This window comes from Hyperolius riggenbachi, chromosome 8 (genome assembly GCF_040937935.1).
Source record: "Hyperolius riggenbachi isolate aHypRig1 chromosome 8, aHypRig1.pri, whole genome shotgun sequence".
NCBI classification, from domain to species: Eukaryota; Metazoa; Chordata; class Amphibia; order Anura; family Hyperoliidae; genus Hyperolius; species Hyperolius riggenbachi.
Window position 1 is genome coordinate 68,087,926 of NC_090653.1, and position 16,019 is coordinate 68,103,944.

The window sequence follows — 16,019 nt, forward strand, 5'->3', positions numbered from 1 at the left end:
TCATAGTTTGGCAACCAAAAAGAGGTGGCTGCAACTTAATATAAAGTGGACAGCAAAGCATGGCCCTTTAGGAACTGGCAATGACACTTAAGGCCAGAAGAGGGAGATGGTGCTATGCTGGAAAACGTGCAGAGAAACATGTAGTTATCTGCAGCCATGGCTGCCTGATCAAACACTAAAGGCAGTTTGTGCTGAGTGCTTTGGGGATTTATTGCAGCCTCCCCTAACGTCAGGAGGCTGAGAGGAGGAACGAGGAAGTCTTCCACGTTCCAACATGGAATGCAAGTGCTGCACATACCCAGATGCATGTCTCTTCTGGGATTGTGGCTCTGGAACGTATGCCAAACCCTCAGAGTGTTGCCTTAGTGAGCCAGGGAGAGGGGACGAGATCCTGCAGGCAGAGAGTGGCAGCCATCAGCCAGCATGCTAAAAACTTCTTCTGGCAGCTGAAAGAGAAGCGCTTGGCATCTGCGTACTCCAAGGACAAACGAAAAAAACCCTTGAGACCAGAAGAAGGTAAGACTCATTTAGAGGCTAAAGCTGGCCATACACTTATAGATTTCCACCCAATGTTCCAAAATGGTCGATTTCTTCCAGAAAGGAATTGACTCAGAAGTAATAAGTTCCTATCACAGCACATTGGTTTTTAATAGATTCCAGCAGCAAACGTATTGCAAATTGATCGGGCCACAGCGTTGCACTGTTCAATGCGATGCAACGCTATGGCCAGCCAATCAATCGTCTGCCGCTCCTGCCCCACCCCCAATCGACCTAGATTTTCCATCCTCTCTGAGCAATACTGTTGATTGATTTTTGGTCCAGATTGATCGAATCGAACATTTAAAGGAATCCATTACCATTCAATTTGATGAAAGTGATTGAATCCCTAGGGAATGGAATGAGACAATTGATGTGTGTATGAGCATCTTAAGGCAGGGGGGCCTTGCTATGGGTGACAACCAGGTAGGGACAAAAAAAAAAAAAAAAAAAAAGGTTTAGCATCCAAAGAGACTGTCCTAATGGAAGTGAGGATGGGGACGACAAAACTAAGGTCAAGGTTCAGAGTAGTTTAATGTATCTAGTTAGCTGGTCCTGTTGAGGGTAGTGGGCAGTGCATCTACCCAATGGTGCTGCCATGGAGGCAAAAGGAATGGATGTTTGCACCATGTCAGCATTGGCTTGTGTTCCCCAGTGATGGGGAAGAGCCAGCCTGCACTACAGACCCCTCGCCAACACTGGATACAGCTGACTAGCTCCACATATAAGGGCCTTTTCTATTTGTCATAAATTAGCAATGCTAAATGTAACTTTGCCTTCTTGAAGCAGAGGGGTTTTGTGATAATTAGGCTGTGAGCAACTGTGGTTTCCCATGATGCATCACTCCCGAATATGCAAATCATCTCTTTATGCCCCTGAAAGCCAGGCACACATCCAGAACCGCTGGTGTATAGTGAGCCTGTAGCTAATACATTTTACAGAGCCGCACTAATTTAGCATACAATACAGCCTGTTTCGGACTTACTGGTACAGATCAGTGCATGGTATGGATTGTCATGGCTCTATGGGATAGGGCTTGGACCAGTACTTAGGAATGCCCAGACAGCTCGTGGTAACCCAGAACCAACTGGATGGTAAACCGAGCAGCATTTTTAGCACCTAGGGCATCTCAATAGGACATGAAAATGCATGCCAACAATATGTCTCATTATTAAATAAAACCATTTTACTTTTTATTTTACATATAAAGTTTAGCACTTAAGTTTTATTAGCCTACTTCAGCAGGCCTTCGGTCCAGCCGTCCGCAAAGATTTCAGACAGCTAACTGTTTTATTGTACTCCTTAGCAAGAAGTAAACAATACCTTTTCATCAACAGAGGGGGTGGGTAATTAGGAATATTTCTGCAAAGAGCTTACCTAGAGGAAATGTGTGAAGATAGCTTGCTAGGTACTCTGATAGCATCTGTGATTTCTGTAAATAAGGACAACTAGAAGGGGAGGGGGGGGGGGAGCATGGCAGCTCCTATAGCTATTACAAACCAGGAGAAATGCCAGTAAAAGAAAGGGTGCTTAGTTCTCTTTGAAGAGGACAAAAATACCTCTATTAAAAAGCATTGCAAAATGAATTAGCAAATATCCTTGCAAGATACCTCTTATGTCCTGTTATAATGAAGGGATCTGAATGACCTTTATTTATTTTGCAAAAAAAAAGTATTTATCTCCTTCTGAGGTTCATATATACAGTGGTTTGCAAAAGTATTCGCCCCCCTTGAAGTTTTCCACATTTTGTCATATTACTTCCACAAATATGAATCAATTATATTGGAATTCCACGTGAAAGAACAATACAAAGTGGTGTACATGTGAGAAGTGGAACGAAAATCATACATGATTCCAAACATTAAAAAAAAAATGACTGCAAAGTGGGGTGTGCGTAATTATTCAGCCCCGAGTCAATACTTTGTAGAACCACCTTTTGCTGCAATTACAGCTGCCAGTCTTTTAGGGTATGTCTCTACCAGCTTTGCACATCTAGAGACTGAATCCTTGCCCATTCTTCTTTGCAAAACAGCTCCAGCTCAGTCAGTTTAGATAGACAGCGTTTGTGAACAGCAGTTTTCAGATTTTGCCACAGATTCTCGATTGGATTTAGATCTGGACTTTGACTGGGCCATTCTAACACATGGATATGTTTTGTTTTAAACCATTCTATTGTTGCCCTGGCTTTATGTTTAGGGTCGTTGTCCTGCTGGAAGGTGAACCTCCGCCCCAGTCTCAAGTCTTTTGCAGACTCCAAGAGGTTTTCTTCCAAGATTGCCCTGTATTTGGCTCCACCCATCTTCCCATCAACTCTGACTAGCTTCCCTGTCCCTGCTGAAGAGAAGCACCCCCAGAGCATGATGCTGCCACGACCATATTTGACAGTGGGGATGGTGTGTTCAGAGTGATGTGCAGTGTTAGTTTTCTGCCACGCATAGCGTTTTGCATTTTGGCCAAAAAGTTCCATTTTGGTCTCATCTGACCAGAGCACCTTCTTCCACATGTTTGCTGTGTCCCTGACATGGCTTGTGGCAAACTGCAAACTGGACTTCTTATGCTTTTCTGTTAACAATGGCTTTCTTCTTGTCACTCTTCCATAAAGGCCAACTTTGTACAGTGCATGACTAATAGTTGTCCTATGGACAGATTCCCCCACCTAAGCTGTAGATCTCTGCAGCTCGTCCAGAGTCACCATGGGCCTCTTGAATGCATTTCTGATCAGCGCTCTCCTTGTTCGGCCTGTGAGTTTAGGTGGATGGCCTTGTCTTGGTAGGTTTACAGTTGTGCCATACTCCTTCAATTTCTGAATGATCGCTTGAACAGTGCTCCGTGGGTTGTTCAAGGCTTTGGAATTCTTTTTGTAGCCTAAGCCTGTTTTAAATTTCTCAATAACTTTATCTCTGACCTGTCTGGTGTGTTCTTTGGACTTCATGGTGTTGTTGCTCCCAATATTCTCTTAGACAACCTCTGAGGCCATCACAGAGCAGCTGTATTTGTACTGACATTAGATTACAAACAGGTGAACCCTATTTAGTCATTAGCACTCATCAGGCAATGTATATGGGTAACACGGTGGCGTAGTGGTTAGCGTAGTGGTTAGCTCTCTCGCCTTGCAGCGCTGGGTCCCTGGTTCGAATCCCAGCCAGGGCACTATCTGCAAAGAGTTTGTATGTTCTCTCCGTGTCTGTGTGGGTTTCCTCCGGGCACCCCGGTTTCCTCCCACATTCCAAAAACATACGGATAAGTTAATTGGCTCCCCCCTAAAAATTGGCCCTAGACTACAGTATATATACTACACAATGTAGACATATGACTATGGTAGGGATTAGATTGTGAGCTCCTTTGAGGGACAGTTAGTGACAAGATATATATATACAGTGTACAGCGCTGCGTAATATGTTGGCGCTATATAAATACTAAATAATAATAATAATAACTGACTGCACTCAGACCAAAGGGGGCTGAATAATTACACACACCCCACTTTGCAGTTATTTATTTGTAAAAAATGTTTGGAATCATGTATGATTTTCATTCCACTTCTCACGTGTACACCACATTGTATTGGTCTTTGACGTGGAATTCCAATAAAATTGATTCATGTATGTGGCAGTAATATGACAAAATGTGGAAAACTTCAAGGGGCTGAATACTTTTGCAAACCACTGTATATATAGTGAGTCGTGTGTTCTAACATCTTCTCTGTATACAGGAATAGAGTCTGAAGAAGCCTTATTAGCTGAAAGCTTACTCTTTTTTTCCTTTTAAGTTAGCCAATAAAATGTATTTATTGAATAAATGGTATCATCCTGATTCAAAACTCCTTGATAAAACAAACGTGTGCATTACAAATCTTCTCCAACCTAATAACATGGTTGAAAAAAGACATCCGTCCATCAAGTTTAACCAGTAATAAATAAATAAAATAAACACTAAATACACCCATATCCCAACTGATCCAGAAGATGCTTGCTGCACAGCAGGGCAGTCTAGGGGGATCGAAATCCCCAGATGTTTCCAGTTTGTAGGACAACACTGGGCTTATTGCAGGAGGACAGTGGGGAGACGGGAGCCATTGGACTGCAGGATTCTAAGTGAAGGGCATGGGGGGGTTAGAGAGTGCTGCAGGCGGCCCAAACTGGTGGTGAGGGTGTGAGGCTGTGTCCTGCCTGTCTTGGGGTTGGCTTCCTGTCTCCCTGAGTGACTGTACAAGTAAAGCTCCCCTAGTGTTGTGACAAGCTTTGAGGTCGCGATCTCCTTTCACTAAAGAGCTGGGGAGGGTGTAGACTCCCTGCTGCCAGCTGACCGCCTGTACATGCTCTGTTTTTGTGTTCCTGCCACTGCCATGTGTGATATAGTATTACCTCCTGCCATGATATAGTGCTTCTGCCATGATATACCTGTATCTGCTCCTGCTACTAGCAGTATGTGATAAACTGTATCCAACCTCCAGCTTCTGCTGTTTCAGTAATATAGTACTGGCTGCTGTAGCTATGTTCCTACCACTGTCATGTATGATATATTGTGTGCCGTACCCATGCCCTGCCATTGTTATGTGTTTGATTTATTTTCAGCTGTACTTGTGGTGCTGTCACTACTGTGTGTGATTATGAGGCTATCTTATATCATTGTCCTGTCACTGCTGTGTGTGATCGTTTCCAACTATATCCCTGTGAGCCATTATATAACCTGATGTACCAGGGCTATTGCCTCGCGTACGTAATTAAAGGGCGCCCAGGAAAGCCGATATTTTACGATAGCTAAACCTAACCCTACTCTAACACAGAACCCTCCCCCAACGCCTAACTTTAAACGCCCAACCCCCTGCACAAACACCCTACCTGACACCTAACCATAAAACGCCCCCCAGCGCACAAACCCTCTACCTGATGGCTAACCCTAACTGCCCCCACCGCCGCATGAACACCCTGCCTGACGCCTAACCTTAACTGCTCCTACCCCCGCATGAACACCCTGCCTGATGCCTATCTGTAACTGCCCCCACCCCCGCATGAACACCCTGCCTGACGCCTAACCTTAACTGCCCCCACCCCCACATTAACACCCTACCTGACGCCTAACCTTAACTGCTCCCACCCCCGCATGAACACCCTGCCTGACCCCTAACCTTAACTGCCCCCATCCCCGCATGAACACCCTACCTGATGCCTAACCTTAACTGCCCCCACCTTGCACAAACACGCTGCCTGACGCCTAACCTTAACTGCCCCCACCCCCGCATGAACACCCTGCCTGACCGCTAACCTTAACTGCCCCCGCATGAACACCCTACCTGATGCCTAACCTTAACTGCCCCCACCTTGCACAAACACGCTGCCTGACGCCTAACCTTAACTGCCCCCACCTTCACATGAACACCCTACCTGATGCCTAACCTTACCTCCACCCCCCACACCAACCGCCCAAACTTCCATCGCTAGCGGACGCTCAAAGCTGAAAGTCTGCAATTCAACCGCATCCGAGTTATTTCATTTTAAATTCTTTGTGGTAATGTACAGAACCAAAATTAGGAAAGAGTTGTCTCTGTCCAAATATTTATGTTTAGTAATCCACATAGAGCAATTTTGAAGTTTCTGCTTCTCATTAGTGCATGGCATGGATTAATATGTCTCTATGGGCAGGGCCGGTTCTAGACAATTTGCTGCCTGAGGTAAATTTATGAGGATGCCATGCCCCCCCCCCCCTGATTTGGAATGATCGCACACAGCACCCAGAAATGTACTCTCCTTCATGTACAGTAATGTTCTCACATGACATGCTGCAGCACAACACAATAGCACACTGGCTGGCTGTGAGTCTGTGACAAACAAACTGCTCAGCCACTCCACTCCTCCTCAGTCAGGACAACAGTACCACCTCCTCCCTTCTGCTGTGCAAGTCAAATGAAACAATGCTGCTCTCCTGCCTCCCCCTCCTCACTCACTGTCAGACTCCTCACACAGCACAGCAAGCTGCTTTTCCAATGATTACCTCTTCACCTCGCTCTCCTCTCACTTCTCCTCCTACTCTGCCTACATGCTCTTAGGCTGGGTCCACACTAGAGCCGTACCAGATCGGATCCGTGTCAAACAGAACAGTTTTGCAAAAGAAAAAATTTCCTCAGTTTTTGCATCTTATGTCTTAACGTTTCCAGTCCGTGATAACGTACAGTCCTGGCCGTGGGGGGGTGAGAATTTGGGGAGAGGGGCTCCAAACTGGAGGGGGAAGCAGCTAGGACAGGGGGCAGCAGGCAGAGCGGCAGCGAACGGGGAAGATTACCTTCCACTGCTCGTGTGACTTTCTGCAATGCCGCCCTCTATACTTCAGTTGGCGGCATTGCCGGAAGTCAAGCAGTCGAGTGGAGGAATGAAGAAAGGTAAGCTTCCCCGCTCGCTGCATACATTAACATTTGTGCAAATAGCTGGAGGGGGGACCCAGGTGAGGGGGGGGGCAACCCCCCTCCTTGTTGCTGTGCTCACTGTCCCCCGTCCTAGCTGCTTCCCCCTCCAGCCTACACACCTTGAGGGAAGGAGCAGGCAGTAGGCAATCCGCATTTCTCTCCGTTTCTGTGTCTGTGTAGCGGGGGATCCGTTTTTGCATTGCCTGCCACTACCCCTCCATGTATCTGGGCTCTGTGAAGTCCCATCCGGGGTCCGTCCGTGAAGTCCTGACAAGTCTGGACCCTCTGTTCAGTTTTTCAACCCGGATCCGTCACGGATACGTTTTTTAATTCAGTGAAGAAGGCTGCTATTTTTAACATTGGTATACGTGGCTCCGGTTTTAGTCCGGGCCCCAAAACGGAGCCACGAATACATTTTATTAAACATATGTGAACCGAGCCTTAGTGTAAACACAGTACAAACATGCTGACCTTGTAATCTCTGCGCCTGATGCAAATGTTTCATCTTGCTTCATGAGAGAACCTGCCCTGTCTATGGGGAAGGGCTGGTGAATCTTGTGGCTTGTGATTATATTACTAACTGTATCCGTGCCTCTGTCACTGTTATGTCATATACAGTATATTACCAAGTGTATCCGTGCTTCTGTAACTGCCACATGATTCATATTACCAACTCTATCTGTGCTTGGACCACTGCTGTGTCTCATATAACCAACTGTTACCCGGCCCGGTCAACAATGCTGTGTGTAAATATTATCAAATATTCCTCTGCAGCTGCAACTGATGTTTATTCCTGACTATATACTTGTTCCTGCCATTGCTATGTCCATCATATTTCTACTCCACCTGTTTCTGTGCGTTTGCTGCTCCTGTGTTTAGGTGCCCATTAACGGTACAATCTCCTGATGGTTGACCGGATGCTGATTGTGAGGAACGATCGTTCTATTGATCATTCCGTCGATCCAAATTTTGGAACGATCAGATTGCTTATCATATTCCCTTAAAGAGACACTGAAGCAAAAAAAAAATTATGATATTATGGATTTGTATGTGTAGTACAGCTAAGAAATAAAACATTAAGATCAGATACATCAGTCTAATTGTTTCCAGTACAGGAAGAGTTAAGAAACTCCAGTTGTTATCTCTATGCAAAAAAGCCATTAAGCTGTACGACTTTCAAAGTCGTGGAGAGGGCTGTCTTCTGACTTTTATTATCTCAAGTGTTTTCTTTTGCTCTGCCAGAGGAGAGGTCATTAGTTCACAGACTGCTCTGAAAGAATAATTTTGAATGCTGAGTGTTGTGTAATCTGCACATATTATAGAATGATGCAATGTTAGAAAAAACACTATATACCTGAAAATAAAAATATGAGAATATTTTCTTTGCTGCTAATCTTCTAATAATTATTCATAGTACACAAACAATTCATTATATCATATATTTTTTTTCGCTTCAGTGTCTCTTTAAAGAAACACTGAAGCCAATTTAAAAATGGCTTTTTACCTTTTATTTATGTGAGGCATGTTTGCCCCTACTAAAACGCAGCTATCCCGTGGTATTACGAGGGGTCTTTACCCCCAAATCCCCCCTGCAAGATCCACGACTTTCTTGGTCATGGATTTTGCTTCTCATGGAGGCAGAGCTTTTGGTTGCAGCTCTGCCTCCATGCACGTCAATCAGCCTTGGATCTCCGCCTATCCCCCGCCCCTCTCAGTGAAGGAAGACTGAGAGGGGCAGGCAGAGGCGGAGATATGTGCTGATAGATGCGTGTAGAGGTCGGAGCTACAGCTGAAAGCTCTACCTCTCACAGAAGCGCTCCCCGCAGTGTGCCCCAGGGGATTTGGGGGGTAAAGACCCCTCGTTCTGCCGCGGGATAGCGGCGTTTTAACAGGGGCAAACATAAATAAAAGCTAAAAAGCCGTTTTTAAACTGGCTTCAGTGTCTCTTTAAGTTGGTGATTCCGAAAGTTTGTTATCGATCGCATGGAAAAATGGGAAATTGGAACGTTAATGGGCACCGATTAGATGTATCACCAACTATATCTGTGCTGGTGTGTGTGTGATATATCACCAATTGAACATCTGTTTAGTTTATGTCATGGCTTTCTGTGTTATACAGTAGAATCTCATTATAGTGAACTCTGATATAGTCTACCTATAGTAAACTCAGTCCCCAGGGCCCAACTATGTGTCTGTATGAATATACAATGTATGACCAATTCTGATATAGTAAACTTTTGATGTAGTAAACTACTTGGCCAGGTCCCTTGTAGTTTACTATAAAAGGATTCTACTGTATTACCAACTGTACTCCTGCCACTGTTGTGCTTGATAAATTACATAATGTACCTGTAGTTCTGTCAATGCTGTGATGTAATTCTTGCTGCACCTGTGTTTCTCTCACTGTACTATGTTATATGCCACATACTGTTTCTGATCCTGCCGCAGCTGTGTGTCCTACAGTGTGAACTGTACATCACGCCCTGCTAGTCTTATCTTATGTGATCTCATACTGTGTCACTTGTACTTATGTTCCTTTTACTGGTGTCTTGTGTAGGATATGGTGTTTCAGTTACCTTTGACGAGACATAAATATATTTATATTTGCTTTTCTCCTGGCGGACTCAAAATGCTTAATCTTTGAGCACTAGGGCGCACTCAGTAGGCACAGCTGTGTTGGGAGTCTAGCCCAATGTCTCCTCACTGAATAGGTGCTTGCTTACTGAGCAGAAAGAGCTGAGATCTGAACCCAGGTCTCCTGTGCAGGGACAAACCCAGGATTTTCAAGGGGGGGGGGGGGGATTCCTGAAAGGTCTCCCTCAGCCATGCACAATACAGTATAATAATGTGGTAGGACATCATGCTGGGTACATATAATGCAATTTCCCATCCGATTGACAGGATCTCCATGATTATTTCCGACATGTCCGATCTGCTCCTGATTGACGGAATCGATCATCAGGAGCAGTTTGGATACAGATAATGAGGACAGTAGACATTGCTAATGAAGGGGAAAGTGACGCATTCACACAGCAGGGCACAGGGCTGTGCTCATACCTGACTGTTACATTCTCCAGAGCTGCTCCATGCTCTGTACACCCGCTGCTGCTCCATGCTCTGTACACCCGCTGCTGCTCCATGCTCTGTACACCCGCTGCTGCTCCATGCTCTGTACACCCGCTGCTGCTCCATGCTCTGTACACATGCTGCTGCTGTATGCTCTGTACAAACACTGCTGCTCCATGCTCTGTACACAAGCTGCTGCTGTATGCTCTGTACACACGCTGCTGCTGTATGCTCTGTACACACGCTGCTGCTGTATGCTCTGTACACATGCTGCCGCTCCATGCTCTGTACACACGCTGCCGCTCCATGCTGTGTACACATTCTGCCGCTCCATGCTTTGTAAACACGCTGCTGCTGTATGCTCTGTACACATGCTGCCGCTTCATGCTCTGTACACACGCTGCTGCTGTATGCTCTGTACACATGCTGCCGCTCCATGCTCTGTACACACGCTGCTGCTGTATGCTCTGTACACATGCTGCCGCTCCATGCTGTGTACACATGCTGCCTCTCCATGCTGTGTACACATGCTGCCGCTCCATGCTGTGTACACATGCTGCCGCTCCATGCTGTGTACACATGCTGCCGCTCCATGCTGTGTACACATGCTGCCGCTCCATGCTCTGTACACACGCTGCTAATCCATGCTCTGTACACACGCTGCCGATCCATGCTCTGTACACACGCTGCCGCTCCATGCTCTGTGCCTGTCCCCAGACTCTGTACACACGCTGCCGCTCCATGCTCTGTGCCTGTCCCCAGACTCTGCACCGGCCCTGATCTGAGGGGGGATTCTGGGCAGCTGTAATACCCCCCTGCATTTGCCTATGCTGTGACTCAGGTAGAGCGCTTAACCAGTACACTATCCAGCCACTGCGATCCCTGTTATCAGGAATAGGACCCTGTACATCCTCTAACAACCATAACCCATGACTGTGCGGTTCTCAACCCATGCCCCCTAGACCCCCCTCCCAAATTATACATCTCGTTCTCGTTTATTGTCTTGTTTAAAGAACACTGTACTTTTATGTGTGTGTATGTGTAAATAAGTTGATTTTTCAATGTACTGAAGTACATCTTGTCAGAGGTAAAGAACTGACTGTCCAAAAAATTGTTTGCACCTGAAAGTATATTTAGTTAGCTTGTTGAAGGAATAACCTGCAAGATCACTTTTTTTGCCTCTACATTACTGTCTTTGGTAACACCTGCAACTGCTACTACATTCATATGTAGCGATAGAATGGGGCTTTGGAGTATCCCCTTTTGGTGCGATCAGGCAATCCTGCTCATATGCAGCTCTGTGGTCCAATGAGCATGGCTAAAAACAAACAAAGAGAGCGTTCTGAGACTGGCAGTAAGTTGCAATCACACTGTCCTATCCAGGACAGTTCTCAACTGGTATGTAGTGGCTGTCAGTAAGTACCATCTTGTGGCCAAAAAGTAAAACTACACCTACATGTAAAAAAAAAAAAAAAATAATCACGTTTACATAAAAAAATTACTATTTACATCCCACCCTCCCCAAAATACCCAAATAAAATGTTTAATCAAAAAAACAAAAAAACATTACAATTAAAAAAACACGTAAATATTTGCCTAAGCGTCTAAACTTTTTAAATATCAATGTAAAGATGAAATATTTCTATTTTGTTTTTAATTATAAGCTTGTAAATAGTGATGGATGCAAAATGGAAGAAATGCACTTTTATTTCCAAATAAAATATTGTCGCCATACATTGTGATAGGGACATAATTTAAAAGGTGTAATACCCTGGACATATGGGCAAATACAATACGTGACTTTTAATTATGGAGGCATGTATTATTTTAAAACTATAATGGCCGAAAACTGAGAAATAATTATTTTTTTCAGTTTTTTTTTCTTATTCTTCCTGTTAAAATGCATTTACCGTAAAGTGGCTCTTAGCAAAATGTACCCCCCAAAGAAAGCCTAATTGGTGGCAGAAAAAAAACAGATATAGATCAGTTCATTGTGATAAGTAGTGATAAAGTTATAGGCTAATGAATGGGAAGTGATAATTGCTCGGATGCATAAAGTGAAAACGACTGAAGGCTGAAGTGGTTAAAGCGGATCCGAGATGAAAAACTAACTATAACAAGTAACTTGTCTATATATCTTATCTAAAGTTTAGATAGTTTACACAGCAAATCTAGCTTAAAATAGCTTTAAAGGGAAGGTTCAGGGAGTGGGAAAAAAAAAATTCCATATCCACTTACCTGGGGCTTCCTCCAGCCCGTGCCAGGCAGGAGGTGCCCTCACTGTCGCTCCGGAGGCTCCCGGTCGTCTCTGGTGGCCGACCCGACCTGGCCAGGTCGGGCTCATCTGCGCTCCAATCTGCGCCTCACGGGGGAGTGCTGATGTCATCGGACGTCCTCCGGGCGCCTGCGCAGTACAGCCCGGAGGACGTCCGATGACGTCAGCGCGCCCGCGTGGAACGCAAAAGAGCCCGTTGTTGGAGCGCTGAAGAGCCCGACCTGGCAGCCGGCCTGGCCAGGTCGGGTCGGCCACCAGAGACCACCGTGAGCCTGCGGAGCGGCGGCGAGGGCACCTCCTGCCTGCCACGGGCTGGAGGAAGCCCCAGGTAAGTGGATATGGATTTTTATTTTTTTGTCCCACTCCCTGAACCTTCCCTTTAATAGAATATGATTATTTCTTCCTGTGATACAATGACAGCAGCCATGTTGTTTGTAAACATTACACAGAGGCAGGCGTATCTGCATCTTGAGCACTCAGCCTGTGAAAAACAGCTAATCCCCCCCCTTCTCCCTCCTCCCCTCTGCCTCTGAAAGCCAGCACTAATTCAGTAGGAGACCTTTGGCAAGTCTCCCTTACACTGCTACTGCCAATAGAGTGCGCCCTAGTGGCTGCTGCTCTGCTCTGGCGCTTTGAGTCCGCAAGGAGAAAAGCGCAATATAAATGTTATTTGTCTTGTCTTGTCATCTTTGGCTAGTAATACCTCCCCCTCTTCCTGCCCAGACTGAGCTCCCATGTGCCCTTGCTACTGTACTGAAAGTGCCTTGACTCTCTGAAAACCTGTGGGCGTGACTTGTTTAGTTTATAGGGAATTAAAGTATTAAAACAAAAAAGTATTTGGCTTCAGGAATGCCCTACAAACAATAGGAATGGAACACAATTATGAAAAAAGTAAAAGTTCATCTCGGATCCACTTCAAGTAAGTTTTTTTTGTAAAGGATTTTTTTCCTCATTTATAGTAGCTGCATTGTCCAATCTTTCCCAAATACAGTAACTACTGCCATGTATCAGGCCTGGTACTGAGCCATTGTTGTGGAAGCAATCTCAGAAGATTATTGACTGTATTATGTTGCAATCAAAAGTCAACTGTGTAGATTTATCCAAGCTCCAGATTGAACCGGTCTGGAGTTTTTCCTTCTCCCCACCCTCCTTGCTGTACAATCAGCTGTACCTTACTCTGGGTGAGTCTGTACCGGCTGCTACTTCCTCTGTTCCCCGCTTGTGTTACATTGCAAAGCCAGTGCACTGTTTGTTGATTGTAGTAGCGGCTCCTTTCCTGTTCAGTTATTCAAGACTGTGAGGTGTAAAATGACATTCATTGGTGGGAGCGAGGTGTGTCAGAGTCCTGAACTTGGCACAGTGCGGCTGGATTATGAATCGGGCGTGGCGCTTCTTCATATGAGGCACAGACGGAAGTCTGGGAGCTCTGAGGACTAGTTCACCCTGCAAGTCATTCCTGGCATTTTGTGACATTATACAGCTCTAGCAAAATGCTGGAACAATGGAGATTCCATTGTTCTCAATGAAGCCAGGTCACCCTAAAAGCTTGGTGCTGGACCTGGCTGCAAAACATCATTAATGCTGGCTTTTTAATGGCAAGAACTAGTAATATGACGTTCATCGGAGTCTGTGGAAAATGCCTTCCAATGCCAGTGAAATCAGCAGCAAGCACCAGTGTGACTGTTCAGTATACCTTTCAATTGTAACATTGATCGTAAATGTCATTGTTTTAAAGTACACCTGCAGTGAGACGTATATGGAGGTAACCGCATCTGGGCCCTTGGGCTAGTGGGGGCCCACCCCTCAAACACAGTATTAGCTCTTTATTGGTCCTGTGATGATAATATTCACTTCTATAGTTGATTTGAATAGTAGTGATCACTAACACAGTTTCCCATCCCTTTCTTGCACCTCTGACACTGTGGTTGTCCTTGACTGGCTTTAGTGTGTTGTATCAATTGTTATCTATAGCATGCTTGGGGGGGCCCAATGCTAAACTTGCACCGGGGCCCACAGCTTCTTAGCTACGCCACTGCTGCCATATTTCTTTTCTATAAACAATACCAGTTGCCTGGCAGACCTGCAGGGCTCTTTGGCTGCAGCAGTGTCTGACTCACACACCTGAAATGAGCATGCATCTTATTTAGTCAAACTTCAGTCAGAGCACCTGCTCTGCATGCTTGTTCAGGGTCTATGGCTAAAAGTATTAGAAGTAGAGGCTTATTAGAACAGCCAGGCAATCTGCATAGTTTAAAAGGTAATAAGTATGTCGCCTTCCATATTCCTTTCAGTTCAGGTTTGTTTTGATTTCCCTCAGATCTGTTTATATTGAATCTAATGTCTAGTTTGTTCAAAATCTCAATCTAATCCCTACCATGGTCATATCTGTCCATTGTAGTCTAATGTAGGGAGAAGCCAATTAACTTATCTGTATGTTTTTTGGGGGGGATGAGGATGAGGTTGGAAACTGGAGTGCCTGGAGGAAAACCACACAGACATTGGGAGAGCATACAAACTCCATGCAGATAGTGCCCTGGCTGGGATTCAGCGCTATAAGGAAAGAGTGCTATCCACTGCGCCAACACGCTGCCCACCTTTACTTTCTCTCAAAGCAGCTTACAGTCAGTCAGTCTGATTCACCTACCATAGTCTAAGGCAAATTTCCCTACTTAGCACAAGGATGTTACTTAGTACCTGGTCTGTACTTTGCCCCTGTTGGTTTGGTTTTCCCATGGACAGCTGGGCTGTGTTTAGTGACAGGTGAGTCAGGGATGCTGCAGGGGGATTATTAACAGTGTCTGTGAGTGACAGAATGAGACAGGTGCAGCTGTACAACATCCTGCAGAAACACAGCCTTCTCATGTAAGCTCTCTCTGCTGGGCAGGCTGTAACACGCTGGAGAAACAAGTGTATCCTCATCCACACTTGCAGCTCAGAAGCGTGGGCTGTCACTCTCTGCCTTATGCATACCAGGCATTGCTGCAAACACTCGTAGAAGGGTAGGCAATCTGCAGAGATACGGCTGCTAACCGGATTTTCAGGCCTCTTCGGCTGCTGTTCTTACCCAGACAATGCATACAGTAAGGAGGAAACAGAATTATTGTGCAACTATTTATGAGAGTTTGCTACAATCACCAGAACTGGCATTGCTTGCAAGCACTTGTTATAGCTAGATAGGTGACCTATCCGTCACAGGCAAGCACACATATCATGTGCTGTGTGGCTATCTCTAAGCAAAGGCAAAGGAGGCATTTGCATCTTAGGACTGATCGAACTTCACCAGACAATATGCACCGCACGTTATATCTGCAGTGAGCCCCCCCCTCCCCCCAAAACACCCTCAGTATAGGTAGGTAGACAGGTAAAGGTGCACCCAGTATTGGTAACTAAGTACAGTTGCTCCCAGTATTGGTCAAGGTGGCCACACACCATACAATTTTTTAATATCTGTTCAATTTAAGAATTGCAATACATTTTTCTAACTGATTGTAACATTTCAGAAATATGACCAATGTACCACACACCTATGTTCAATTTCCCCCAAAATTATGATAAAACTGATTGGAAACTCTGAGGAAATTGCTAGGGTGTGTATATTAATAAATTGACAATCTAACACACACCATACAATCTTTAAAAAAAATTGAAGAGAAATCTCTGGCATTCCGGGTCGATATAAATCGAAAAAAACGGGAAATCCGATTGGATTTTTCAGTCGAATGAAAAAAAGCTTCCGATTTT

The 16,019-nt window shown here is 45.1% G+C and overlaps 1 protein-coding gene across 1 annotated transcript in view; it reads left to right on the forward strand.

The window, feature by feature from the left end:
* The first annotated feature begins 221 nt into the window (after positions 1 to 221).
* The window catches only part of PAK4 (p21 (RAC1) activated kinase 4), a 118,519-nt gene continuing 102,721 nt past the window's right edge, over positions 222 to 16,019 (forward strand). The window contains exon 1 of the mRNA XM_068250609.1: positions 222 to 516. Within this exon, the coding sequence (XP_068106710.1) occupies positions 303 to 516 (214 nt within the window). The 5' untranslated portion in view covers positions 222 to 302. The remainder of the gene's footprint in view (positions 517 to 16,019) is intronic.